The sequence below is a fragment of the Myotis nattereri genome (genome assembly GCF_964212035.1).
Source record: "Myotis nattereri genome assembly, chromosome: 15".
Lineage (NCBI taxonomy): Eukaryota > Metazoa > Chordata > Mammalia > Chiroptera > Vespertilionidae > Myotis > Myotis nattereri.
In genome coordinates, this window is record NC_138090.1 from 25,824,140 (window position 1) to 25,849,908 (window position 25,769).

The 25,769-nt window shown below is 48.3% G+C and overlaps 1 protein-coding gene across 1 annotated transcript; it reads left to right on the forward strand.

The window, feature by feature from the left end:
• The first annotated feature begins 1,012 nt into the window (after nucleotides 1-1,012).
• Nucleotides 1,013-5,293, forward strand: HSBP1 (heat shock factor binding protein 1). The gene is made up of 4 exons (XM_081107446.1): nucleotides 1,013-1,199; nucleotides 1,752-1,818; nucleotides 2,478-2,598; nucleotides 3,743-5,293. Exons 1-3 carry the CDS (start codon nucleotides 1,155-1,157, stop codon nucleotides 2,594-2,596), a joined length of 231 nt encoding a protein of 76 aa, XP_080963572.1. The 5' UTR covers nucleotides 1,013-1,154; the 3' UTR covers nucleotides 2,597-2,598; nucleotides 3,743-5,293.
• Nucleotides 5,294-25,769: the final 20,476 nt, after the last annotated feature.

A 25,769-nucleotide genomic window follows, 5' to 3' on the forward strand; every position in this document is an offset into this window, starting at 1 on the left:
ACTGGGGGGGTTCCCTGGTAGCCTCTCTCAGCTGAAAGCAAGCTGGAACTGGCCCCGATTCCGTCCTTAAATGCGGTAAGGAATGTGAACTTCAGGCCTTCCCTCAAGAACTCTCCCATCTCTTGCTAATGAGACCAACTCCAAGACCACCTGTGGGGCTGGAACAGCGTCCCAACTCAGCAGTGTCCGCTCCTTAAACAACCAAATCCGGCCCTGACCCACAGAAACCCGCCCCACGAAACACCATGGAGCATCACATGAATGAAAGGAGCCAGGCGCTGAGAAGGCCTTGCTGTCTGATTCCATTTAGATGACGTTGGAACCGGCAAAAAACCTGATTGTGTGGAGGGTCCGGACGCCCATCGCTCTCAGGGGTGGTGGGTGGGTGGGTGAAAGGAACGGCGCGGAGGGGTTCCCGGGAGCTGGTCATGTTTCTTGACCTGGGGCGGTTACAGGAGTGTGGACTTTATGAAAAGTAGTTGAGGATTTCTGCTCCCTCCAGAACGCATTTTATAACTAAGTTAAAAGCTAAAAACAGCTGCCCCACTGCGCCAGCACCTCCACTCAGCCCCCACGGGGAGGAGGAAGAACGCTGAGGTCGAGGGCGTCACCGGACCCTCCGCTGAGCAGCCGTGCACACGGGGCTCGTGCCCCTCAGGCCTGAGACCTCAGTTTCCCCTCCAGATGTTTGTGGGGTTTTGTTGGCGGGCAGCCAGCGGCACAGGCCTGGGCTGGCACCTCGCAGGCGCCTGGCAAGTGCATCCCGACGGGATCCGAGGAAAGCCAGTGCGGGTTTTAACCACAGCCTGGGAAGAGGTCGAGGGCACCCCTTCCACCGTTCGCCCCACTGAGCTGTTACCCTTGTTTCCACCCGGGGCGTGGCTGTGGGGGCGTGGCTATGGCGGAGCGGTGGGGGCGGGGAAGTGCTGAGTGGGCGTGGTTAAGGCGGAGGGGAGGGGCGGGGCCTCGCTCAGAGCAAGGCTCGAGACCGCAAGCCTTTCCGGCGCGTGACGCCAACTACAGCTCCCACAATCCCCCGCGGCCGCGCGAAGGCCTCTGTCGTCGCGAGAAGAAGCCGCTAGGGGCGTCGGCACGGATAAACGGAAGTGTCGGTGACGGTCTGAGATATCACCGCCAAGCTGGGAACCGGGGAGATGGCCGAGACTGACCCGAAGACCGTGCAGGATCTCACCTCGGTGGTAAGGGGCGTCCGTGCGGGCCCGAGGCCGAGGCATCCGGGGCGGCGCCGGCAAGGCCCGCGGACCCAGGCGTCCTCTCTACGGCCGCGCGGGTCCCCGTCTCTGGAGGCCGTGTTTGCAGAGGCTTCGCCCGCGGAGGCCGCTGGCCACCGGGACCCGCCCCGGGCCTCTGGGTGGGGGCCCCTGCGCCTGCTGAGGTCCCCAGGCCCACCCCCCTCACCTGCCCCTGAACCGCACCCTCGCATGACCCCCTGGTCCCCGCCACCGCCCCCCTCACCCCAAAGCCTCCCAGCCGTCAAATCTGCCGAAACACCCAACAGATTTTGAATGGCAGCGGGGCCCAAACTGGAGGAGCTTCACAGCCCCGCAGTGTAATCTGACGGGGAAGACGGAACCCGGGGAGGGGAGATCCTTGCCGGAGGCCTCGGAGCTGCCAGAGGCCGAACTGGGGCTGGGACCCCGCACCCAGCCTCCCCTGGGACCGGGGTTCCGTCCTCTCCCAGGAAGGCGGCTCGGGATCAGCGTGGGGTGTTTGGTTTTGTTGTTTCACAGGTGCAGACACTCCTGCAACAGATGCAAGATAAATTTCAGACCATGTCCGACCAGATCATTGGGAGAAATATCCTTTCTCTTGGGAGTCGGCCTCCCGTGGGTGTTTGGACCCTGTTTTCTCAGGGTGTAACTGTCGGGCCAGCTTCGGCCAGGCATTTACCACAGTTTGCTGAGCTCGGGTGTCTGTGCTCCTCCCGAGAAGCAGGGTGTGGAGCCGGGAGTCCAACTGAGCGAGGCCCGGGCCCCGGAACTGACAGGCCACCTGATGGCGTCTAATGTGATTGACCCGTGACCGCGCCAGACGGTTTGTGTGTGTCTTTCCTCTGATCCTCCCCGTAACCTGGGAAAGTCAAGCACCCACCTTGCCCAGATCCCGGAACTAGGAAAGGGCAGGGCTGGCATTTATTTGTTCCTTCCCCCAGGTCCCTGTACTCTTAACCCCCCGATGACAGTCTTAACGAAGGAGATAGATTCTGAGAAATGTGTGGCTGGGTGGCTCGCCCTCCTGCAAACGTAGGAGAGTGCGCTTCCGGGGACCCAGGGCACAGCCAGGCCGAGTGGTGGGCCGCCCTCGTGGACTTGGCCCGTGGTTGACGCCGATGTTGTTGGGCAATTGGAAGACCCGTTTCCTTGAGACAGTTGTGTTGAAGGCCATCGTCTCCGGGGCCCTGGCGGAAAAGGTTAGAAAGGGGAGGTGTCGGTGTGCTTTGTCTTTAACGGCACCACTCGATGACATGAGTAGTCGCATTGATGACCTGGAGAAAAACATTGCAGACCTCATGACCCAGGCTGGCGTGGAAGAACTGGAAGGAGAAAACAAGATACCTGCTACACAGAAGAGTTGAAGGTGAGGGCAGGGGCAGTAAAGGGTGGCGTTTGCCACCATGATGTGGATGCAGTCATTTCCCAGTTTGTATTGACTAGACCTGTGTCCTCAGTAACTCAGACCTTTGATTAACATTAAATAATCATTACCGTCCAAGACAAAGAAATGTGTTTTGTTGAAAATTTATTACTGGAAGATTTTTAATGTTTTTGCTTTGTTTTGTTTTAGTCAAAAAAAACGATAACTCAAGTATCCACATCGCCACCTTCATAAATGCCTTAAATTCTAAGGATTCTTTGGGGAATACTTACCCTCTCAATTAGTGCCAGGACAGTACCTGGTTCTGACTTAGATGAACTAGATTACGGCCACATTAAGCCTTCACCCTAGAGTTGATTTAAATTTCCACTTCATAATTTTACATACCAGAGGAAAGGCTAATAATCAAAAATACCCAGAGAGCAAGATAGCCAGCTGGCTGCACAGTTGGCTGTCCTATTCTCACCACAGTGGGTTTCTTCATTACAATCCCTTTCGTGAGTGTGGTGGTGACCTCGTTGCAACCCAAAAAGAATTTTAAATCCCCTTTTCTCCCACCCCATTTTTAGCATTTTAATTCCCTGTAAAAATAAAGTTCACTGAGAATTTTTAGGTAACTAGAGTACCAAACAGAGTAATACAGTAAAAGACACCTTTTTTTTTTTTTTTAATTTTCTTACTTTCTGGGTATGTCCTGACTGGACCAAATTATAAGTTACTGTGAAATACAAGTTGCTTTGAAGTACAAGAAAAATGGATTGGGTTGATTTTGTGTGGGTTGTCATCTTTATTCCTATATAAAGATAATTGGGAAAATTCCTGCCAGTCTTAGAAGCTTCTCATATCTCCAACGTTCATCAAATGAATGAGAACATCCTCTTGAGGATTGAAGACTGAGTTACAGGAATGATACAAAGAAAGGAGTGGGAGGAGAAATGGATTCAGAAGTTTCTTTAATAAAGATTTCCAATTAAATGTATTGTATTGCTGTTAGAATATCATGCACAAAAAATAAGTTTAGCTCATTAGAGGGTTCTGGAAGAATTTTTTGTTGATAATTCTAAGTATCATTTTTATTTGTCCTTATTTAATGAATAACATGCTGATGGTTTTCCTTTCTCAATAGGTTGCTAATTTACACTGGAATCTGGAACATTGTTTTTATAAGCCAAGAGAAGACCAGATGGCTTTTTGCAACTAATTACTATGTGTAGACAGGTTTTATGTTGTAATGCGTGCATTCTTCTTATCACATACTATATAGTTAGTTGATAGACTGATCCTCCAACCCCCATTTCTTGAACATGATAACTTCACACCTCAGATCTTGGTCAGTTGTCCTATTAAATATTAAACACTAAAACTTTGGCGGTTCTTCCATAAAATTGTCAAATTTTTTAGTGTATTTTTGTGAAGTCATTTTTTTCTATCATTCCTTTTGTAGTAGTTGCTGTTTGATAAAAGTTGCTGTGTAATTTTTTTCTATTAGAGGTATAGTAGGTTATTCCTTTATAGTTAGACTTTGTAAAGTAAGACATTTATAGAGTTTAGGGTTCTTTGATTTTCAACAGGATGACTGATGAACTAACACCAAATAATGTGTTGGTAATACTTTTCCAATAGTTGAGAACATTTAGAAATTGTTTATTCAGAAATACCTGGCACTACTCTGTTGCCAAAACTCAGACTTGAACCATGATTTTGTCTAAGTCTTTGAGGTCAGATGCTAAAGTAATGAATACTAACCACTGCCACTTTAGTGTGAGAATTTTTAAGTATGGGAAATGATAGAATTGCCTAATGTAATGAGGCATTCATTAGTTAGAGTTCTGCATGAGATTTGAATACTTAAGTAGGACCCTACATTGTTCATCTACAAGAGTTACCGTACAAAATCTGGCAGGATTTTAAAACTCAGTTACTCCATCTTTTCTTTGAATTACTGATTGGAAAAAAGGAACAGAAAAGGAAAAGAGACCATGCCAGTTGCTTCACTAGAAAATAATAAAAGACTTGTGGTAGGCTCAAGCTTTTTAAGAAATACTGTTTCTTTAAACTACTTCTTACTGCAAAAAAATGGTTTTATTATTCATGATAGAAGACGGGGATAACTCTTGCCACTCAGAAATGTAGTGTCGGGAATGCTAAGCCGAAAGGCCAGTATTGACTGGGGGAGATCCATGTGATTGTCACAGCAAAGTGATTTTTTTATAGAAAAAACGTTGACTGTCAGATTTGCGCTTAATGAACCCTCTGTTTTTTTTTGTTTCCTATATCACCAGTCTTGATTGTTTGTATTGCAAATATATAATAATATTAAGAAATAATTTTTCCTATTTATAAATTATATGGAAAACATAAAGGAGTAAATTTCTTCTGTGATAAAATGAATTAACCCTGTTAATTGCCCAGAGCAGACACTCCTTTGAGGTGCTGCAGGTTTAGCCCAGCAAGCCCCAGAGCCTGCTGCACTCCAGCCAATCAGATGGAACCTGTGTGCGGGGTGTTTTCAAGCCCAGTAAACAGCAACTGGAAATGGCAGGCAGGAAGGATAGTTAGGACTTACTAGTAGGTAGAAGTTGGCTTCCTTTAAGTAATGCGAAGATTCCTGAGGCAAGCTCCACTGACCGCAGTATCTGCCCTGAATAAAGGCGCCTGGAATCCTGCTATTAACGCCTCCTTTGTGTGTCAGAGTGATTTGTTTGGTTTTTCACATTTTCAGATCCAAGTGCACGTTCCATTTTAGATTATGAGCTAAAACCTCTAGAAGGATTGAGTACGAATAACCAAAGGCAGAATGGGAAGGTGGTGCAGGTGGGGTTGTGCCATGAGGAGCCTCGGTGGCCATGGGTTTGCGCTGACGGGTGTCGAAGGAGAGCTGATGTTTTACATGTTCAGATGGAAACCTTTTCCAGGCATGTTCCCCAGGACGCTTGTCCGGGAGAAGTTCCAGACAATAAGGGTTTGTAGTCACTTGGGTTTAGAAAATTTGCCTTGTACTGGATTCGCTCTATGAAAAAGCACAGTGCAAATTAGCATGTTGAAGGCGCTGAGGTCTCAGAGCAGAGAAATGAGATTTCACTTTCTCACCTGCCAGTTTCTAAGTTATTTGACCAACCAAGGATCTTTTTTATGTACTTACCACCTAATTAACATTTCATTGAACGAGTGTGGTGTAAAACACTGTACATGGGGGGAGAGCAGTTGAAGTAACCCCATAAGAGAGCACTGGGTTCCATTTTTAAAGGAACGCCTGCACTGCCCTGTGCTCCACCCATTCTGTAGGCAGAGCTTCAGCCTCGTGTGAAACAGGCTTTGTGACCTTGGAGAGGCCTTCCCATTTGCCCAAATGGATGGTTTGCCTCCACTCTTTTAAGACAGTACCTGTGTGAAGTGAGAACTGCAGATGCCGGCCACGTTACCATTGCCCTGCCCTGCCACTGCCTCAGCCCCTGGGCCTTTCTGGAGCAACCTGTGTCTGCCAGGGAAACAGCTACTTCCCGCAGCACTGCTCCTTTCCAGTCCCAAGCGTGATCCTTTTGTGCAGGAAAATGGCTGCTTCTCGTTGTCCAACTAGTTTTTGTTCAGTTAAAGGCCTTTGAAGATCCTACTTGGGGTTGTTAAATCCACATAGTGTGAAGGTGCTGCACCAAGGGGAGCAGCCATATGTTTGACAAACACCCCTGTCTCCCAGGCCCAAGGCCCCGCCAGCTTCCTCACTTGACTCCTGGTTAATCCTGCTTTCCTTTAAGCCAAAAGATTTTAAATATTTTCAGTTTATTTGCTGATCAATTTTGTTTCTCTACTGTTTCATTTCTAGTAAAGTACTCTCATGGTTGGCCTCAGGACCTTCTCAGGACAAACATACAGTGTTTCAGGTAATTAAAGGTTAATGTGCCTTTGTGAGTCCTTGGGATCCTAAGTGCACTCAGAGCCCTGTTGCTATGGGGACATAGAGTCCTCCAAACAATTCAGATGACCTTCACATCTTGCTTGTAAATTGAAGGTTTCCTGAATGGATAATCATGTTCCTCTTTTTTTGTATGCTATAGTTTATATGTTTTAATTGGATTACAATGGAGTCATTTGCACAGTATGTTGTCAAAGCTAACCCTGAGAATTACCTGGCAACAGTTAACGATTAGTCCAGCGCCAGGGAAAGCATGTATTAGAAACACTGTGCTAAACACTGTGCTAACAGTTTGTCTATTTGGCCTCATCCTCCCAACAGCCCTGAGTTTGGTTTGGTCCGATCAGTCCCAGTTTAAACAGAAGGAACCCAACGTTGGGCTTCAGTTGACCAGGGTCACAGAGCTGGGGGCAGTGGCCGACTGCAGGGCTGGCCCTTGGCTGTTTGGTCCACACGGAGAGCGCAGATTCCCACATACTTGCGTCAGGGCCTCCTGGGAACCACCGGCCCACCCCTCAGGACTGAAATCCGGTTTCAAAAGACTGATTTTGCATTTTCAAACGGGACCTAAGGTCATCAGCACCCTGATGTGAATTTTTATTCAGAATTGAAACTATTCAAATATCATCTTTTTCCCCCCAAATAAGTTATTTGATAGCAACTGTCTAAACAAATCCAGTTCAGTTTCTTGAGTGTTTGCCTCAGCAGAACAACAATGCCTACAGGTTTCACATTCATTTACTAACACCCCCATCATTTCTCACAAAAATTATCCCCTGAGACCCCCCTTAGGGGGAAATTGATGCCTCTTTTCCATGACCTATTTGCTTCCATCTCAGAAGGTCACTTTGTTTTAAAAAAAAGTCTTAAAATGGTACCCACGTAGCCATCACCTGGAATCTTAGTCTCCGGTTCATGAGGTTAAGCACCTGCTTTTCGCTTCAGCCTCTAAAATTCCTTTTCAGTGAGTGAAAATGGCGGTGGGGGCCATGAGTCGCTGCCCAAAATCGAACACCAGAGGGATTGTGATTGAACATTACACTCATCGACCCCACAAATCACTTTGGAAATAGGAAAGGAGTTTGTTTCTACAAGTCAGGTTAATGTTGAAAAAGAATCAATTCTAATCCTTTGCCCTCATATGCTGAGCCTTTCAGCAAGAGACGTGCCTGGAGGTTCCTCAGACACCTGCCTGGGATTAGATTTATATCTAATAGAGAACATCTGCTTCGGTGGGTCCCTGGCCACCACTGGTGCCATGTGAGGTTTTGTTGCTCTCTCCTTGAGCAAGGCCAAGGAATGTTCATACGCCACATCCATAAATTACATGCACTTCACATAGGTGCTTCCCTGCTTCGCAGTCATAATCTTGGTGTATGTTCATAGTTTTGCACTTTTTGGATACATTTTGACCAATTATTCATGTTGGTCTGTGGCAAAATGTCTGCCTTGCAAAGAGGAACAATTCATTCCCAATAATTAACAGCCTAGATTCAGGGTGAAGCCGTTAGCTGTAAATAAAAGAGCACAGCCCCGGGAGTACACGGGCTGTACTGTCTCACGAGGCGGAGCCAGAGGGCTGGAAGCTCCCAGGGCGGTGGATGCCACAGCCCCACAGACGTCCGGGCCCAGGTGTGCACCCTCTCAGCATCCCACAGAAAGAGAACCTTTCCCTCCCTTGGTCTCAAATGAAGAAAATGTTGCCTCAGACAATCTTTGACAAGGCACGGCCTCACATGACAGCTGAGCCCTGAGAGTCTCACCTTTCCCTTGTCACCACTTGGGGGTTGGGGGTGCTTCTGGCACCTGGTGGGTGAGGCCAAGGATACTGCTAAACATCCTTCAGTCCACAGACCAGCCTGCACTACAAAGAGTTCTGCTCCCCTGTCAACATTGCCCAGGTGGAGAAACCCCGCGTCACCCACTCAGGATTCCACCTATGCCTGGGGTGAGGGGAGGCCTCCAAGGGCTCCTGGGCCTCCGAGGAGTGGAAATCAAGAACAAAACCAAGACTCCATCCAAAAGGAAAGGGTGTCCGCCATAGGCCCCTTAGATACAGCTTCTGGTGAGGAACTGTAGCAGTGGAGATGTTTAAATAAGAGCTGATTCGCACCCCTGGCTGCACGTTAGAGTCGCCTAGGGAGCATTTCAAAACTCAGACCAGGCAGCACCCAGGCCCACTGGTCAGGTCCCGCAGGTGGTCCAAACAGGTGGTTTTAAGCTTGCATGTGCATCAAATCTGGGGGCTGCCTTCCAGAAGGACTGCCTACAGCTGCTCATCGGTGACGGAATTCTCCAAGCAAATTAGATGGGGTTTTACCAACCTTCTGTCAACCCCACCGACACTCCCGACTCACACAGTCGGAATAGGCGCCCCTTATCGGACACTCAGTTCAATTTACGTGTCGTTTGCTCTAACGGCGGATGGTGCCGCCACAGTTCGAATAAAAGGATGTCGGGTTCCCTGACAGGCGATGTCTTATTACCCAGATTCAACTGCAGGTTTACCTCACGTGTCACTGCTGCCGGCCCCAGGCGCGGTGGGAGCTGCCTCCACCTGCACCGTCATTCACTCCCCAGAGCCCCGAAGACTTGCACATCAGAAAGGTTTCCAACTGGAATTTTCCTCCCTCTACTCAGCCTTCAAATACTCCATTCCTAAACCACGTACCTCTTCCCTTTTATCGGTCTTTCAGAAGTTGCCGTCCAAACCCAGAGAGTATTTCCAGAAAGAAACTTTAAATATTAAACATCTTAAAACTCAAGGCCTGTTCGGAAGAAAGCACAGTGAGCTTTGATGGGAGGTGGATAATCATCAGGGAGTCATTTCTGGAAATTTAGATAATACGGTTGTTTCTTTTAATGCCACATTCTCCTGGGAGGATGGGGAGACCATTTGACTGATTCTGCTCCAAAATCCTACTGAAGCAAAGGCTGAGCCCAAGTTATTTGCGGAACAGCAGCCTGGGCCTGGCCTGGCGCATGTATCGCAAAGCGGAAAGGCAGCAACGCAATGTCCTCAAAAGAAGCCGGTCTCTCCCCTCGATGGGCGGACAGCTCTGATGGGAGCCAAACTCGGATGTTCCTCAGTTAGAGCCTGTGTTCATCGGGCCCAGAAGGAATCGGGAAGATTCTGTGGAAACCCGCTGTCAAATGTAAGCTGTCTCGCCAGCAGAATTTAAAAAGGTTGGCCTCGGGGCCTGGGGGCCCTCACCACTGTGGCCAGACCTTCCATCAGAACCCTGAGTCTGAGAGGCTGATTATAAGAAGCATACATTGTGTGCCAGCATCTTCCAAAGGAAATACCGTGAGATTCTCTCAGCGGGTCAGTCTCATTTTCTCCAGCGCAGACGAGGCTCAGCAGTGACCTGTGACCCAACTTTTCTTCCCCATCATGAGAAGCAGGCCCTTTGGACCTGCTGGCACAGCTGCGCCGGTATTTCTGGAACCGCTGACTGAGAACTCTCACCCCACCGTGAACTCTGCCAGAAATTCCTCGGGTTTACTCACGTTCATCTGTATTCCAGAACAGTCCTCGGCAAGATTGGCTAGTGGTGCTTTAGCAAGGTACTGTTCGGCAAGTCAAAACTTAAAGAACCTCTTTTTGTACGAAGTCATGTAGCGAAGTGGGGAAGAATTCTTGGGAACTCAGTTGCTGTGGTAATTTGTCTGCTTTACGCCATATTTAACACCATTGGGACGTGAAGCGTTTGCTTCCTTGGGAACTAACTGTTCTCGTGGGGATGTTATAACTCCCTCTTCACACGACGTGCGCTTGGTGCTGGGAAGCTCTGAAGGGTTTGTGGGGCCGTCTGGCCAGAATCACTAAAGCTCTAACCATATCCCTTCTTCTGTAGTCTACCGTTACCCTTTTTTCCATATTTTGGTCTGAGAACAGGTATGTGTTCTGGATTTAAACACAATATACATCGAGAGAATATTTTTTCCTCAGAGAAGAAGATCTGTATTACAGAACAATCATTTGTTCAACCAAACTACCTTATGGCCGTGGTTCTTAAAATGTGGTCCCCAGGCCAGCAGCAGAAATGCAGGCTCCCAGGCCTGCCCGCCCCCGCTGAATCAGAGACCTTGGTGGGCCCGGCAGCCGGAGTTTAACACACCATCCAGGCGTGAGAACCAGGGCCTTCGCTGTCAACCTTGGTTGTCCAGTAGCTTTGGGGAGTCAGACTAAACATAAGAAGCCCCTGGGGCGTCGATTAACACACAAATTCCTGGGTTCTTCCTTTTTATATCCTGACCCAGCATCTGTGGGGAGGGCTGGGGAGCCATGTTTCTGTCAATGACACAGCGATGGCTGTTCTATGTTATTTCCTACTCGGGATACACTGCACAGAGAAGTGGGAGAAGATGTTCTCCTGCCGAGTCACTCGGCCTGGGCCAGTCCTAAGGTGATGTAACAGGAATTGATTCTTCATTTGCCCAGAACATCCGAGCGCCAGGCTGGAGTGGGACCTTTCGGACCCTGTCAGACGAGGCGTTTGCCCTCCAGCCCGAGGAGTCGAGGCGTGAAGAGCCTCACTCCACAAAGATCTGAATCACTTTAAATCAATTTGCTTCTTATTAAAATGTACTTCAATAAAAAATAATTTCAACTCTTTTTTTACACTTAATTTCGCTTCTTTCCAGAGCAGAGGAAGGATGGGGCTCATTTTGACCCTGATTAATTTCAACTCTTAAGCCACGGAAGGATATCCAATCATTTAAAGCTTCCTGAGTGTTTCAGTTGATTAAAAAGGTTTTAAAGAGCATGGTAAATATTTTACCAGGAAGATAAGTTATTCAGTAAGAATTTATTTATTAAATACTAGTAACTTATTAGTTTGTTTATCTTTATTTTCATGAAAGTGCATTCTTTTCATCTGGGCACTTTTTTTCTATTCCCACAGCAGGTTAACCTATGAGTTGTTAATTCTGTAATAAGTAAATGTATTGAACTATAACTTGTGAAAGTTAACAAGATTTTACTAATGTTACAAGAAAAAAACGCTGTAAAATCACATTTCAAAAGAACATTTGGAGGATTTTAAGCATAGTTTTATGTACTTAAAAAGAAACTATGTTTGCTGTTTTAAAAAAAAGAACAAGTTTCTCATTTATCTTTTGAGTCATCCATTCTAAAAGAAATAACTAAAGCCTGACCTTTCCCCCCTTCTTATTGGTAGAAAAGAAAGCATTTAAAGCTTAAGTCCAAAATGAAGGCACTGAGTTCAAGTATTTATGGATAGCCAGATATTTTATTTCGATAAAAAAAAAAATCTGAATACTTTCAGTTGCAAGCAATGACTAAAAATGGCTTAAACGATAAGGAGATTTGATGACCTCATAAAGGCCAAGTCTGGAGGTAGGCCGTCTGGGGATACTTAATTTAGCAGTTCCCCTCCACCCCGACTCCAGGCTGGCTGCTGTTTCTCTTGCCTTTCCCCTCATCCTGAGACATATCTCCAAGCCTCACGTCTGGGGAACAACCCAGCACCACTGCCAAACTCTTCCTCCGTGTCCACCCCTGTTATGGATTGAGTTGTGTCCTCCCAAAAGATATGTTGAACCCTAACCCCAGCACCTGGGAATGTGATCTCTCCCAGAAGCAGAGTCTCTACAGAGGGAACCAAGTTCAAGTGAGGTCATACTGGGCCCTAATCCAATGACGGGTCCTTTTAGGAAGAGAAGAGACACGAAGACCAACAGACTCCGGGAGAGCAAGCGCCATGTGAAACAGCCTGAGACTGCAGGGACGGGTCCACGAGCCAAGGAACAGCAGGAATTGCAGGCAGCACCAGGAGCCGGGAGAGAGGCGTGGAACAGATTCTTCCCCACGTCTCTGAAAAGGACACCTTGACTTTGGCCTTCGGCCTCCAGAGCTGTGAGAGAACACATTTCTATTGCTTTCAGCCCCCTACTTTGTGGCCTCTGGTTATCACAGTCTTAGCAACTAATACATACAGCCCCCAGTACAGAGGCCAGAAAAGCCAATGTGCACTTTTCCAGCTTGACTCCTACCCGCTGGTCTCCCTAGAGACGGTCACATTTTGGAAAGTGGTCAGAGTGTCCAGGACCTCGTCTGCTTGTCCTGGCACCACCACCCCATCTCCACCCAGCCACCAGGGGGCCAATTTGTCCCTCTGTTTGGGAAGCAGCTCTCGCCTCTTCCCTTTCACCCTGACACACACTCCCGAGCTTACCTTGATCTGTGCCTGGGATCTGTCCTCTGAGCGCCCCTTTCTCTTCCCAGTCCGCATTAATTCATTCAGGCCACCTCGGGGCGACCGGCTTAGCATTTTACAGCCGACTTTTAAAAAGAAATCATGACTGGTATATCAAGGGTTGATTTGGTTTGGAGAAATTAGGATTTTTTTTTCATAAGCAAGTAATTTGGGAATTAAATTAGGTCTAAAATTAATTTGAGGTTTCTGACAACTTGTTTGCAGGAAGTAATTGCTCTGGTGCTGGTGACTTTAATAATCAAAGAGAAGCTTAAGAAAAATTGAGCATTGCAAAAAGGAGAAGGAAATAATACATTTGAATTGAGCTCATTTCCCGAACATTTATTTATGAGGATTTTCCAACATACAGCAAAACTGAAATAATTTCTCTAGTGAGCACCTATATATGTACCGCCTAGATTCTGCCATTAACACCTGGACTGTGTAATAGAATAAAATAATCAGCCCTTCTGACTCCATCTTGCTCAAACCTGCCCAGGCCCCATCGCATGTGGGCAACATCTTCTGCTCATTCCCACACACGGACATGCTGATCATTCCAGGGACCTGGCCTTCAGTCTAGGAGGGACTACGCCAACCTCCTCAAAACTGCCTCCCCACGGAGAAAGGGAAGGTACGTACAAAAATAACGATTGTTTATCAAAAGATTCATGGGAACCTCATGACTGGGGCCCTTACTGACACGTAGATGTCACCACCAGTCACCTCCTGCCCTCAAGCCCCCCCTCTTTTGCCCCTCCCCTGACATAAAAGAAGCCTGAATTCCGTGGTCTCTCAGGATGTTCTTTAGGACACTAGTCTGCTGTCATCTCAGCTTGCTGGCTTTCAGAATGATGTCGCCGTCCTTGCCTCAACTCCTTGTCACTCGACTTATTGGCTGTCCTGGGGCGAGCAATTCACTTGATTACAGTGGTGCTTGCTTGATCATATCTCTACTCTCTTCCCAGCCCTCTCTCCATCGAAGAATCCATTTTTTAATTAGGTGATTAACAAATGGCTCTGGGGACTCTTTGTCAGGAGGGTGCAAAGCAGACTCTGAGCACTCTCTCCCCATGTGCAGCAGCCCAGCATAGAAGCCCTGGGATCTTGTGATTTCTAATAAGGAATACATATTGGGTCTGCACGCCTGCTTCTGGCGCAGGGCTCCTAAAACCCTTAGAATTTCCTACATGAATACAGCTGTAAAGGCATCTTGATATCCATAACCACCACCTGAGTTTATGTGGATAAGGTGAGTGTGGGGAAGCACCTAAAGGTGGGATTGGTATGCTCACACATCAGAAGTTGATCACCCCCAGGGAGCTCTGCTGCCTCTGTGCTGGCTCTCACCATCATGGTCCATGGCCACCAGCAGTTCCAAATTGCATCCAGCCCTCTCAGATGCCAACCCCCTCAAAAAAGAGTTCCCCTGCCCTGGCCAGTGTGGACCAGTGGTTAGAGTGTTGGCTCGCGCACCAAAAGTCCGAGGGTTCGATATCTGGGTTGTAGATTTGCTCTCCACCCTAAGTCAGGACACTGAACCACCGCCGTCTGCAGCCCACCCCGGTAACTTTCCCCATTGAACTCCTATTCCGATACAAACATGAAACCCAAAGATAAGTCTCTTGTTCACAACTCAGCTGAACTCTCACCCTGAGCTCTTCAGTGAATTCATGACTCTAAAGCGTTGGAGCACATTTATTAAACACCCACAAAATGCCAGGAACGGCCCTTGCTGGTTTGACTCAGTGAGCATCAGGCTGTGGACTGAAGGGTCCCAGGTTCAATTCCGGTCAAGGGCATATGCCCGGGTTGTGGGCTCAATCCCTAGTGGGAGGCGTGCAGGAGGCAGCCAAAGATTCTCATCATTGATGTTTCTATCTCTCCCTCTCCCTTCCTCTCTGAAATCAATAAAAATATTCTAAAAAAAAAAAAATGCCAGGAACAATGCCAAGCCCTCTAACAAAGGCCTCCATACTGGCTACTCATTAGAAACACCTGGAAAACTTTTACTCTCAGTGCTGGGGCCCCACCCACAGGAATTCTGATTTTATTGCTCTGAGCATATTGCCCAAGGTGTCAGTGTTTTCCCCCAATCCTCTCTCCTCCAGGTGTATACAGCCGGGGCTAAGAATCCCTGCATTAGGAAATGGGATGCTTAGTCCTACAGGTAAAGGAGAGCTGCCTAGGGGGCTGAACAGGGAGATGACAGGTGTGCCTTTCAGAAATAGCCCTGGGGGCGGCAAGAGGGCACGGGGTTTGGGGTGAGGAGCTCTGGTTTGAAGCCCCAACTCTAACAGCAGGACTGAAGACACAATTTGCCAGGCCTCATGCATAATGAAATGCAAGCCATTTGTTCAGAAACTACGAATTTTGAGATGGTGATAGTAGAGCATTAAACTAAAGCAGGGAGGGGGGGAGGAGGATGGGTGGGCAGCCGGGGAGGTTCTGAGTGCAGAGCCCTGGTCACATGCCCGTGAAGGTGGCCCAGTTTTATTGCTCACAATCCTGGGAAAATTTTTGATTCCCTAAACTCCTGACTCATTTCTGTGAAGGGATAGCATATTTACCTCTAGGTTATTGTGCAGATCATAGACCATGAATGTGTAATGCTTAGGGCGGAGCTTGCATATCCATTTAGTGGGTGAAGGGAAGGAGGATGGGGAAAAGGAGGTAGATTCGCAACCCAGTGTGAGTGGAGGTCCCATCTCCACCTGCAAACTGAAAGATAAAAACACCCTCCTTGCATGGAGTCCAGTCCCTGCCTAAGAGCTGCCCCCAGACTTCTAGCTTTGGCCAGCAGAGGGCAGCTTTCTGCAACTACAGCCCCAGGAGTCAGGGAAGCCCCCAACTCAAGGGAATCCTGCTGCAGAAGGTATGGCTGGGAGCCTATAATTTACTCTTCATTCTCAAAACTAAAGCAAACAAAGCCCCAAGAAATAATCCCAACCAGTACCTTTGGCACACGACTAAGATAGTAAACAGATTAAAGCAAAAGGCACATGACCCGCATGCAATAAAGAGGCAGCATGCCTCCCTGGGGCCTATAACCCAATTCCTCGCATGCCCCTATCCCCAGGAGGAGGAACTTCAGAGCCTGCCTGGCATTCCCAAGAAACAGGAAGCACTTGATGGGCATATCCCCATGCAGTATTTCCTTTCACAATGGCCTGGAGAGCGAAGCATTTTTATATCGCCCTTCATTTCTAAACACACCCAGAGCTGTTCCTAGGATACGCTGACTCCCTGCCACCTCAGGGCCTTTGCACATGCTGTTCTGGTGCTGGAAATACTATTCTACTCCACTCCTTACTTGGATGACCTACACATACTTCCATCTCAGGTCAATCATTGCATTATCAGGGAGACCTTTTCAAACCTTGCAGGCCTTGCCAGGTAGCCTCGTTAATTGCTTCCATAACAACCTGTCCTTCCCTATCAGGGCTTCTATTGTGGTGTCTACATATATCTGTGTGGCTATCTGACTAACGTCTTTCATTAGTCTCTAAGCACCAAGAAGACAGAAAGCCACCATTTTATTCATTGCTGACTCTCCATTATCTGGGATATTGCCTAGCACGTGCCCATAAATATGTTTGTTGAATGAATGAATAAACGTGCCCAACATCACACAGCTACTAAGAGGCAGAGCTGGTGTTCAACACATCGCCTGACCCCTAAGTCGGTCCACGTCCCACTTTATCTTGTTGCCAAATATGAGCAAACACCAGTTACAAAGAGGATAAAGGAAATCATTTTTTTCTCTTTCAATGATAAAACTTTCCTCTGTTACCATGTCATGTTTTCTTGAATCCATACAAAAACCATGAGCCTGCCTCTCAGAGACAAACCAGTTTCCACACCTCCTCTGCCTTGAAAACATTAATAAATAAAAAATGTTTTAATAAATAGATGAACCGGCAAAGATGATGTTGAAAGTCAGGGTTGGGAAGGAGCAGGCTATGGCATTCTAGAGTCCCAGAGGCACAGGGATTCTGCAGGTCCTGGCCCCCATCACCACTCTGAAGCAGGGGAGTGGAGGCACAGAGAGGTGAAGTGTCCTGCCCCAAACCACACAGCTGGTTAGTCCAGCATAAACCTCTCATTCCCAGACATATGCTCTGTCCAGCTTCTGTGTTGGAGTCAAAGGCTGCACATAGGCCTTTGTGCTAGCTGAAGAAGATACTGACTTTGTTAAGCCGTGCACAGCTGTGCCACCTCCTTCCTTCCTGTCCCCGGGACGGACTATGGAGTGTCTATTGTTGTCTCACTTGGGCTTCTCCCAGAAGGGAACTCTGATTAAGGGTCCTGATGCCAGGATGTGAAAGAAACCCTTATGGGAATTGCCAAGTGAGGCATCGAAGGGAAAGCAGCTAGTAAAGGCTGGGTGATGGAGCCAACTACACTTCGGCACCTGGAGCTTGGTGCCCCTGGGGCACGCTAGAAGCCAGTCTATGGCAGAGTTATCTCCCAAGGGCAAGGGGCTGAAATATTCATATCTCAACTACCGGCAGCCTTTGCGGGAGCACCGCTGGGGGCGGAGGCGGTGGGTATGAAGTGTGCTAATTCACCGGCATGTGGCAACACGGCTTTCAGCGGCGAGAAGGAGCCCGCAGGTGAAGAGACGCAGGTGCTGGCAGTCCATGTCCCGCTTGCGTTACTGAAATGGCAAAGATGCGGGATCTGAGGACACTAGCGCGAGTAGAACTGTTCCCCAAAAAGGCATGTGGAGGTCCTAACCCCCAGACTGTGAATGTGGCCTTATTTGAAAATAGGGTCTTTGAACATGTGATTAAGATGAGCTTATGTTGATTCAGGGTGGCCCTAAATAACAGACTGTGGACCTTATAGGAGGGAAGTTTGGACAGATGCAAAACACCCAGAGGCCATGCGGTGGCAGAGGCGGAGATTGGAGCGATGCTGCCACAAACCAAGGATCGCCAGGGGGTGCCTGGAGCCGCCAGAAGCTGGGAGAAACAAGGAAGGACCCTTCCCCAGCACCCCCAGCGGACGGAAGCTGGGGACTGCTCTGCGGGTTTGTCCTGGCCACTGTGTTCTGGAGGAACGTGTGCTCAGGGACAGCAGAGGCAGAGGCAGGGGGATCACCATGTCTACCTACAGGGGGGCAGGGAAGGGAGCAGGTGAGTTAATATCTTTATTTGTACATTTCTTTATGGTTTGAATGGTAGAACGGGCATGTTCACACAGGACCTCTAGAATCAGTTTTTCTTTATTTTTTCTTCCCCAGCACGCAGGAGGGCTCCTGTGCCCAACTTCCCTGCTGCTTCCATAGTAACGGAGCTGGAGATTAGCAGGGAGAGGCGTGCTGTCCAGGTATTAGCACCCTTTCCTTGGAAAGGCCGAGAAATCCGTATCTCAAAGGTGCATCTGGTCAGTTCTCTGCTCTGTAGCAGCAGCCTGGCCAGGGGATGGCAGCGCCACGCCAGAGGATGGGCCAAGTTCACAGACACCACAACCACAGGAAACAGCCGGGCGACTGGCCCAGCGCCCAGCGCCCAGCTCTTCATTCCCCAGCGGCGCTCGGGGCCCCACCCCGAGGCGGGGCTGGAACTCGCGATCGGACGGGACTTCCCAGGCACGGACACGTGAACCAAGCTTGCCACGTGCATTGTATGGGCCAATGGGAAGTGAGCGGATGTGACGCACGAACCAGGCCCGCACGTGCTCCGCTCGTGCGGTGAGAGGACGGCCCTGGGCAGCACCAGCGTCCTGGCCCCAGTGCCTCCGGGGCTGAGATCCCGCTGACCTGCAACCGTGAGAGCGGCGAGCGCTCCGTGCTGTGGCCCCGACGTCCGCGCAGGTGGGAGCGTCCGTGTCATTGGCGGTGAGTTAGTCGGTTTGACAGCGTTACCTGGCTCTTGCGTTGATGCTAATAAGGTGTCACTTTGGCTGATGAAACAGATATCCTAGGGCTGCCCCTTTCCTCGTGACTCTGGCCAAGCCGCCAGTGACCTGCTCAACACTACCTCCCTCCCCCACTCCCACCCTTGCCCCCCCCCCACACACACACACACGCCTGGTCCAAAGGTGGCCCTCCGAGCTGCTGCAGGGAGGACGGGGGCTCGGGCGGAGCTCTGCAGCCGCCTCGCCGCGTTGTGGGAAGTCTGCCGACGATGAAGACCGAGCCGTTTAGTCAGTGGCTCAGGGCGTGGGTCTAGGAACTTTTCAGGACATGCAAGCCTCTTGGAGACCTGGAAGAAAATGATAGTGACCAACATACAAAAGGGAAATTGCAAAGACCAACACATGTTTAAATACATATCTGCAGAATATCGTTATGCAACTTTCTTCCGGGTTACAGCCAACATTCATAGCAGGCCATTATACTTGAGAGTAAAGTTGCAGGTTTTGTTGTCTCACGGCACAAAAATTCCCAGGTATGCGGTGCTGAGAGCTCGGAGCCGACCATTAACTGAGCGGTTTATGGTGCAGTAAGTCGGTTAGGAAGGCTGAGTGTTGAGTATCAGACCCGCTGGGTGCGCAGTCACACAGATGGGGGTGCTCCTCTCACATAACAAGAAGCCTGGAGGGGGCAGTTTCCTGTCTATATTTGGCTGGAGACAGTCACGTAGCCATTCCTGCACCAAGTACCAGTACAGGGAGGAAGATTGGATTTATTTATTGAACAACACACTTTCTCTGTGCCAGGCATCATTCTAAGCCAGGGGTGGGCAAACTTTTTGACTCGAGGGCCACAATGGGTTCTTAAACTGGACCGGAGGGCCGGAACAAAAGCATGGATGGAGTGTTTGTGTGAACTAATATAAATTCAAAGTAAACATCATTACATAAAAGGGTACTGTCTTTTTTCTTTTTTTTAGTTTTATTCATTTCAAACGGGCCGGATCCGGCCCGCGGGCCGTAGTTTGCCCACGGCTGTAAGCGCTTCACAATGCTAACTCAGCCCTCTCACGGCCCTGTGAGAGGGGCGTAATTATTACCCACACTTTACAGGTGAGGAAACTCTGGCACCAAGAGGGTAGGTTACTGGGCCCAGGTTGTACCACTTATAAGTGGAACGGCTGGGATTTTAGTCCAAACCATCTTACTCCAGAATTTACATTCACACTCCACTGCCTCCTGATGCCCTTTTATGTGCAGGTGCATCCTGGGGGCAGGGGTGGGGGCAGGTGACTGCTTTGAGGACTGGCGATGCTGGAATGAAATCCAAGTCCCCTTAGGAAGGAGAGCAGGGATAGGTCCTGACAGTGGCTCCTCCTCTCTCCCTTGCACCCCCCCCCCCCCCCCGCCCAACATGCTTGCATACATCGGACAACTGAAAATCCAATCATTGTTCCTCTCCCACCTCTGTGACTCTCCTCTGCCCTTCTGCCCTTTCCCCTCACTCTCCACTTCTCACTCTTTAGTTCAAATTATAAAATGACTTTTGCAATGTCAGGCATAAATAGATTATGAGAAGAAAATCTTTTGTTTAAACAGAAATTTTAATTTTCTGAAAGGTGGTGAATAAACACTCCAGAATGCATTAAAGATCAACAAGTCTTGTTTGCGTAAAATCATGCTTCAATTTCTTTCTATAAGCAGAAAATAGCGCCCGTGTCCTTGCCGGAATCCTCTTCGTGCCAAAGGATTGGTCTCACCATTTCAATGTGTGCTGCTCAGAAGAAGCAGAGTTCCCACCCAGGTGGGAAGACTCGTCACCTGGAACCAGCTGGGTGGTGGGCTTCCACTGCAGTCCCTTCCCTTCGAATAGAAGCATTTTCAAGGTTGAGCATAAATTACAAATTGCCCCCTGGCATGGCTTCCCGAGGACCACGTCCCGGCTTGGAGGAGCTCTCTGTGGGCGTCAGAATGTTCTTTGCAGTACCTTTCACCAGCGGCTTAAATCGCAGGCCACAGAAGGTCTTCGGTGAGACGCTGCAGGCTGGACGTCACAGAAGGCACCACAGCCACATAAGCGAGACAGGGGAGCTTGTTATAAGAAAATAGGCCGGTCCAGCGGAAGTGAGGTGGGAGAGCTCCCACTACCTGAGCTGCACAACACATCATCCCGAATCCTGGCGGCCTCACAGCCGTTTTTCATGCTCGAAGATTCTGGGGGTCAGGACTTCGGATGGGGAACAGCAGGAAGGGTGTGCGTTGCTGCTCCGTGTTATCGGGCCTCTGCCGGGAAGGCGCAGAGGCTCAAGGCAGAATCTGGCGGTGGGCTGGGACTGTCAGAGGAGCACTGTGCATGGCTTCTCCCAGTGGCCTGGGCTTCCATGGAGAGATGCCTCGCCTCTCAGATCTCTGACTGCAGGGAGGCTGGCTGCCCCGCCCCCACCCAGCTGCTGCATCCTGAGACCCATTGCCATTTCTGCACTGAGATCACGCTCCCTGGCCATAGGCTGTGCCCGGCCACGGGCGGGGTGTGGCTGGAATGCTGAGCCTGTTTTATTCCCACAGGATGCAGGACTGATGGGTGAGCCTAGCGCATGTACTTCCCACAGCCCTGCCAAGCTCTCCTTAAAACAGGCTCGAGCAAAAGTCCTCATTCCGTAGCTGTGGGCTGCACGGAATGACTTCCTCCCAGAGGCTACGGGACAGAAGGGGGAAAGAGTAACCGCTCAGTGGGAAAACCTGGCGGACAAACCTGGTGATCACGGTCAACATCAACAGTGACAAGTAACGTGACAGCACGCACCCTGGATATGACGGGTGAGAAGGGCCCTGGACCTCTAAGAGTCTTGGTCCCAGAACCTCATAACCAAACTCTTACCAGGAGAATACATCAAACAGATTCCAGTACGGGAACATTCTACAGAATACCTGGCCAGCACTTCTAAAAACCCTCAAGGTCATCAAAACATGTCTCTAAGGAGCTGAGGGAGGCGTTATTAAAAAGACAGAGGGTTATGAGAACCTGTAAAAGGGGGCTTCCATGTCTAGGGAGAGGGCACCCAGGAAGATGGTGCAGGAGCTGAAATAGCTGGGCAAAGGAGGGGAGGATGATTACTGCAGGGGATAGCCCCAAGCACGAGGCAGCGTGGAGCTTCTAGCAGCTCAGAGAAGACCTCTGTGTCTGGAGCTGAGTGACAGAGGGAAGGTGCATTCAGTAGGTGCCAAGTACTTTTCAGGGGATGAAGCACCTTATCAGGACTTTGTTCTAAGAGACACAGGAAGCCATGGAGAGGTGTGAAGCTGAGAGGCGACAAGCTGGCACTCGTGTTTTTTATAACCTGCCCCTGTAATGCCAGGGTGGGGAAACCGTGGCACCACACGCATTAGGTGCCCGCCTGCAAGAAATAGAAAACCCAGTTGCAGCTGACTTCGGGAAGGAGGAAGATGTGAATCTCCCTTTTTGTGGAGCACGGAAGGAAGTAGAGCTAACTCAGGCTCATACGTCTGGGCTCCGACCAATTTCGTCTTATTCGCTCTGACCCACTTCACCCCAATATGTAGGCCTCATCCTTGGGCTGGTGGCTAGGCGGTGCTCTTCTTCCAGGCATCACATCCAGTTACAACAGCACCCAAAGAAAAATACCAACAGCTTCAGTGACTCTCTTTTAGGAATGAGAAACTGGTCCTGGAAGTTCCCGGCAAAATTCCTTCTCATGGCCCCTTGGCCAGGATGGGAGGATGAACTTACTCCAGACCATTCACTGCAAAGAAAATGAGGCTGCCGAACTGGCTGAGACTAACCAGAACCTCCCCCTGGGGGGGAGATGGAGTCACTCTCCCTTGAGTTCTTGGGTGTTCTTAGCGAGGAGCACTGAGCAAGGAGGGAAATGGTCACAGGATTAGCACCAAACCACATCCACCACCCAGAGCTGCAGTGATGCCGAAAGGCCCTGCGGTGGTCCAGACAAGAGGGGAGGGGCCGGAGACTAGCAGCAGACATTTAGAGAACTGGGTGAATCAGATGTATATTTGAGAGGCAGAAACAATAGGACTTTTGGATGGATTGGATAGCTTGGTACAAGAGATAAATTCTTTATATGGAGTAAATATTACACGGTTGTTTCCCTAAATTCAATTTTCTAGTAATCGCATCCCAAAGCCACCATAGAAAATACTGTTCTATCATAAATATGAGCTTTCAGAGGGGAGGTTCCGTAAGAATAAGAGCCCATTTTACTGGGAATATTTTCTGTCCCCACCAATGACTTCACCAAATGTTCCTGTCCTGAGCACTTAGAATCCATTCAGCCCAATCTAGAGTAATTTTTAAAGAAATAAAACCAACATTGCAGTCAGTCAATTCCATGTTTAATAAGATTATGCCACTTAAGACTTCAACTTGATTAAATTTAAAATATAAATGTCTAGGTATAAAGTAAAACATAATGGCTTTTATTAAACCAGCTCCAGTCCGAAGCCCAGTTCAGATTTCACGTGGTTTTATGTCTGCATTTCCTGCTGAGTCATTCTTTTCATAAACAACTTCTGAAACGATAAAGCCGACATTCATCAGCATGGACATTACCGTCCTGTCTTGAATGCAAGGAGTACAGCATTATCACATCTACTCCGCTCAGGAGAGGTGGCCTGCCAATGTGTATTATTATCCTGCAAGGACTTCTGTAATGAATAAGCCCTAGACATCGCATGGATTGCCTGTTCAGATATGCTCTCATTCCGATAGGGGCCTTGTAAGTACTTGGAAATTGCTCGGAGCCGCTACTTTGATATCCTTCAGAGCCATACATTTTGTTATAAACCTGAAACTTCATTTGGAGGCAATTTAACCCTCAATTTATCCACAAACTTTTAAAGAAAAACGGGCCATTTCCCAAAGCAAATTACTCCTGAAATGTGAGACCGTGTCTCATAAATATGGCCATTTTCAAATTGGTAAGGACTACACTGGAAATGAGGACAATTCAAATTCAAACCAACTCAACAATGATAGAGCGGGGGCTTATGGGGGTTTTGGTGGTTTATTTGCCTTTCAGATTGTTAAATATTTTAGTGATAGCTGGTATTTGCAAAGGAGGTTAATAAAATACAAATCACAGGATAATAAGATACAAGTTGGTACAACCTCATTGGAAGGTATTGTGGCGGCAGCTATTACAATGTGTAGAACGCAACAACTTCGTTTCTAAGGGTTATACTAGAGAAAAGCCTACTCACATGTGAAGAGACAAGAACAGAGAGAGAACTGATAGCATTGGTTGCCAAAGGAGAAATTGTAAACAACTCAAAACCCATCACGGCTTAAACATTAGTGTACATACATTCAAGAAGAATGCAGGAGACCAACCAGTACTGGTAATGATTATAAATACACTAGAGGCCCGATGCACGAAATTCGTACAAGGGGCTCGGCCCTCGCAGCCCCGGCTACCTCTCGGCCTCAAGGCCCCGCCCCCCGCCCACTGGTCGTTCTGGAAAGTTGTTCTGCTGTCTGGTCTAATTAGCATATTAGCTCTTTATTATATAGGATGTGAAGAGAAAAAATGCGGTGAAAAATTAATCAAGTTTGAACTGATGTTAGATAATGCCTCCCCCAACTAATTTTCTATATGGGTATTTATTTAGACAGATGCTTGGAAAACAGCCTGGAACTGTAGCATCCAGATACCCAATAGATTAATATATGATTGCACTAATACACTTAAATGAATAAATGATTGGACTAATACACATGGCTAATGTCTTTTTCCATTTGGCATCTGCCTTTCAAGTTTTGTTCATGGAGTTTTAGCAGCACTGCTTATTTTCTAAAATCTGCAAGTGAGCTCCTGAGACAGGTGAGGGCCCCTGTTCCGGACGCGTGGCAGCTTCACCTGGTCAAGGTTTCATTCCACTGTCGACTGGTGGTTCTCAAACAAAATTCTACCTCTCGGTGACTGTGCTCACAGACCTTTCTTCCCCCTGCCCTTCCCCTTTTCCTTTCCCTCTCCCTCGCTGCTGCTTGTGCCCTTTAGACGAGAGTTAGAGCATTTCCTCTATGGAGAAGCCCCCGGGATAGGACAAGTCACCCTGTGACACGTGCTGTGATGGCACCAGGAACCATCCTTTTTCATACTCAACATAATTGTGATTATACGGCCATTGTTCAGTTAACCACGTTAAACTGAGAAATATTCCTAACCTGCAGAAAATAGTGTAAGTAGACTTGTAGACAGGGCCACCCCATATTCTCATACACGTTTCCTGTATTCGACCCTGAGAATCATATAGCCTCTTTGTGTTTATTGATGGTAAAATTGGGGCTCAGACTATCATGTCTTAAGTTTGCTGTGAGGATTAAATATCTTAGTCCTTGTAAATCACTTAGGACAGTGCCTGACACATTGTATTGTAGGAACTCAAATGTGATCTGTTGTTACTGTTATGACTCGGCTATGAGTTATGTGAGGGCAGGAACCCATCCATCGTATTAACTGTGGTGAATTGCATTCTGATATACACGGTATGCACATCCCTTTGCAATGTGGTTTTGCCACCATCCCATCCAGAGATAGAGCCCTACTGCCTCTCCCCTTGAATCAGGACTGGCCTCAGACTCTCCGACCAGTAGATGCCACACAAGTGCCATCCTACAGTTTCTGAGGCGAGGCCTTAAGAATTCTTGCAGTTTTCACTCTCATTCTTGCAGAATGCTGCTCTCTAAGGAAGCTAGTTGAACCCAGGTCGTCTAGCCTAACCCCCACCTGGAGGAAACTGAGGCACCCCACCAACACGCAGCACCAACCACTGTTCTTGTGTGTGAGGTCATATTAGGATTTGCAGTCCCCTGACCCTCTAGCTGAATGTAGGTACACGAGCAAGCCCAGAATTACCAACCAACCCACAGAATCATGAGAAATAAAATATCACTATTATTTCAAACCACATTTCAATACTAAGTATTGGGGTGAGTTGTTACCTAGCAAATATTAACTGATACATTCACCATGGTTTCCTTCATGCCCAGCACAGGGCTGGCACTAGTAAAGGCTCAGTAAGTATTTGTTGAACGAATGAATGAATGAATGAATGAATGAGTAAAAGAGAAATGTGAGCGATGCAACCCTTTTATTCTGTTGGACAGAATAATTCCAGAGTAGAAT

Excerpts from the sequence above, each read along its gene's own strand:
- HSBP1 (XM_081107446.1), top strand. The coding sequence starts at position 1,155 with ATGGCCGAGACTGACCCGAAGACCGTGCAGGATCTCACCTCGGTG. Across the intron at positions 1,200-1,751 it reads TGCAGGATCTCACCTCGGTG|GTGCAGACACTCCTGCAACA; the intron begins GTAAGGGGCGTC and ends GTTGTTTCACAG. Across the intron at positions 1,819-2,477 it reads CGACCAGATCATTGGGAGAA|TCGATGACATGAGTAGTCGC; the intron begins ATATCCTTTCTC and ends TAACGGCACCAC.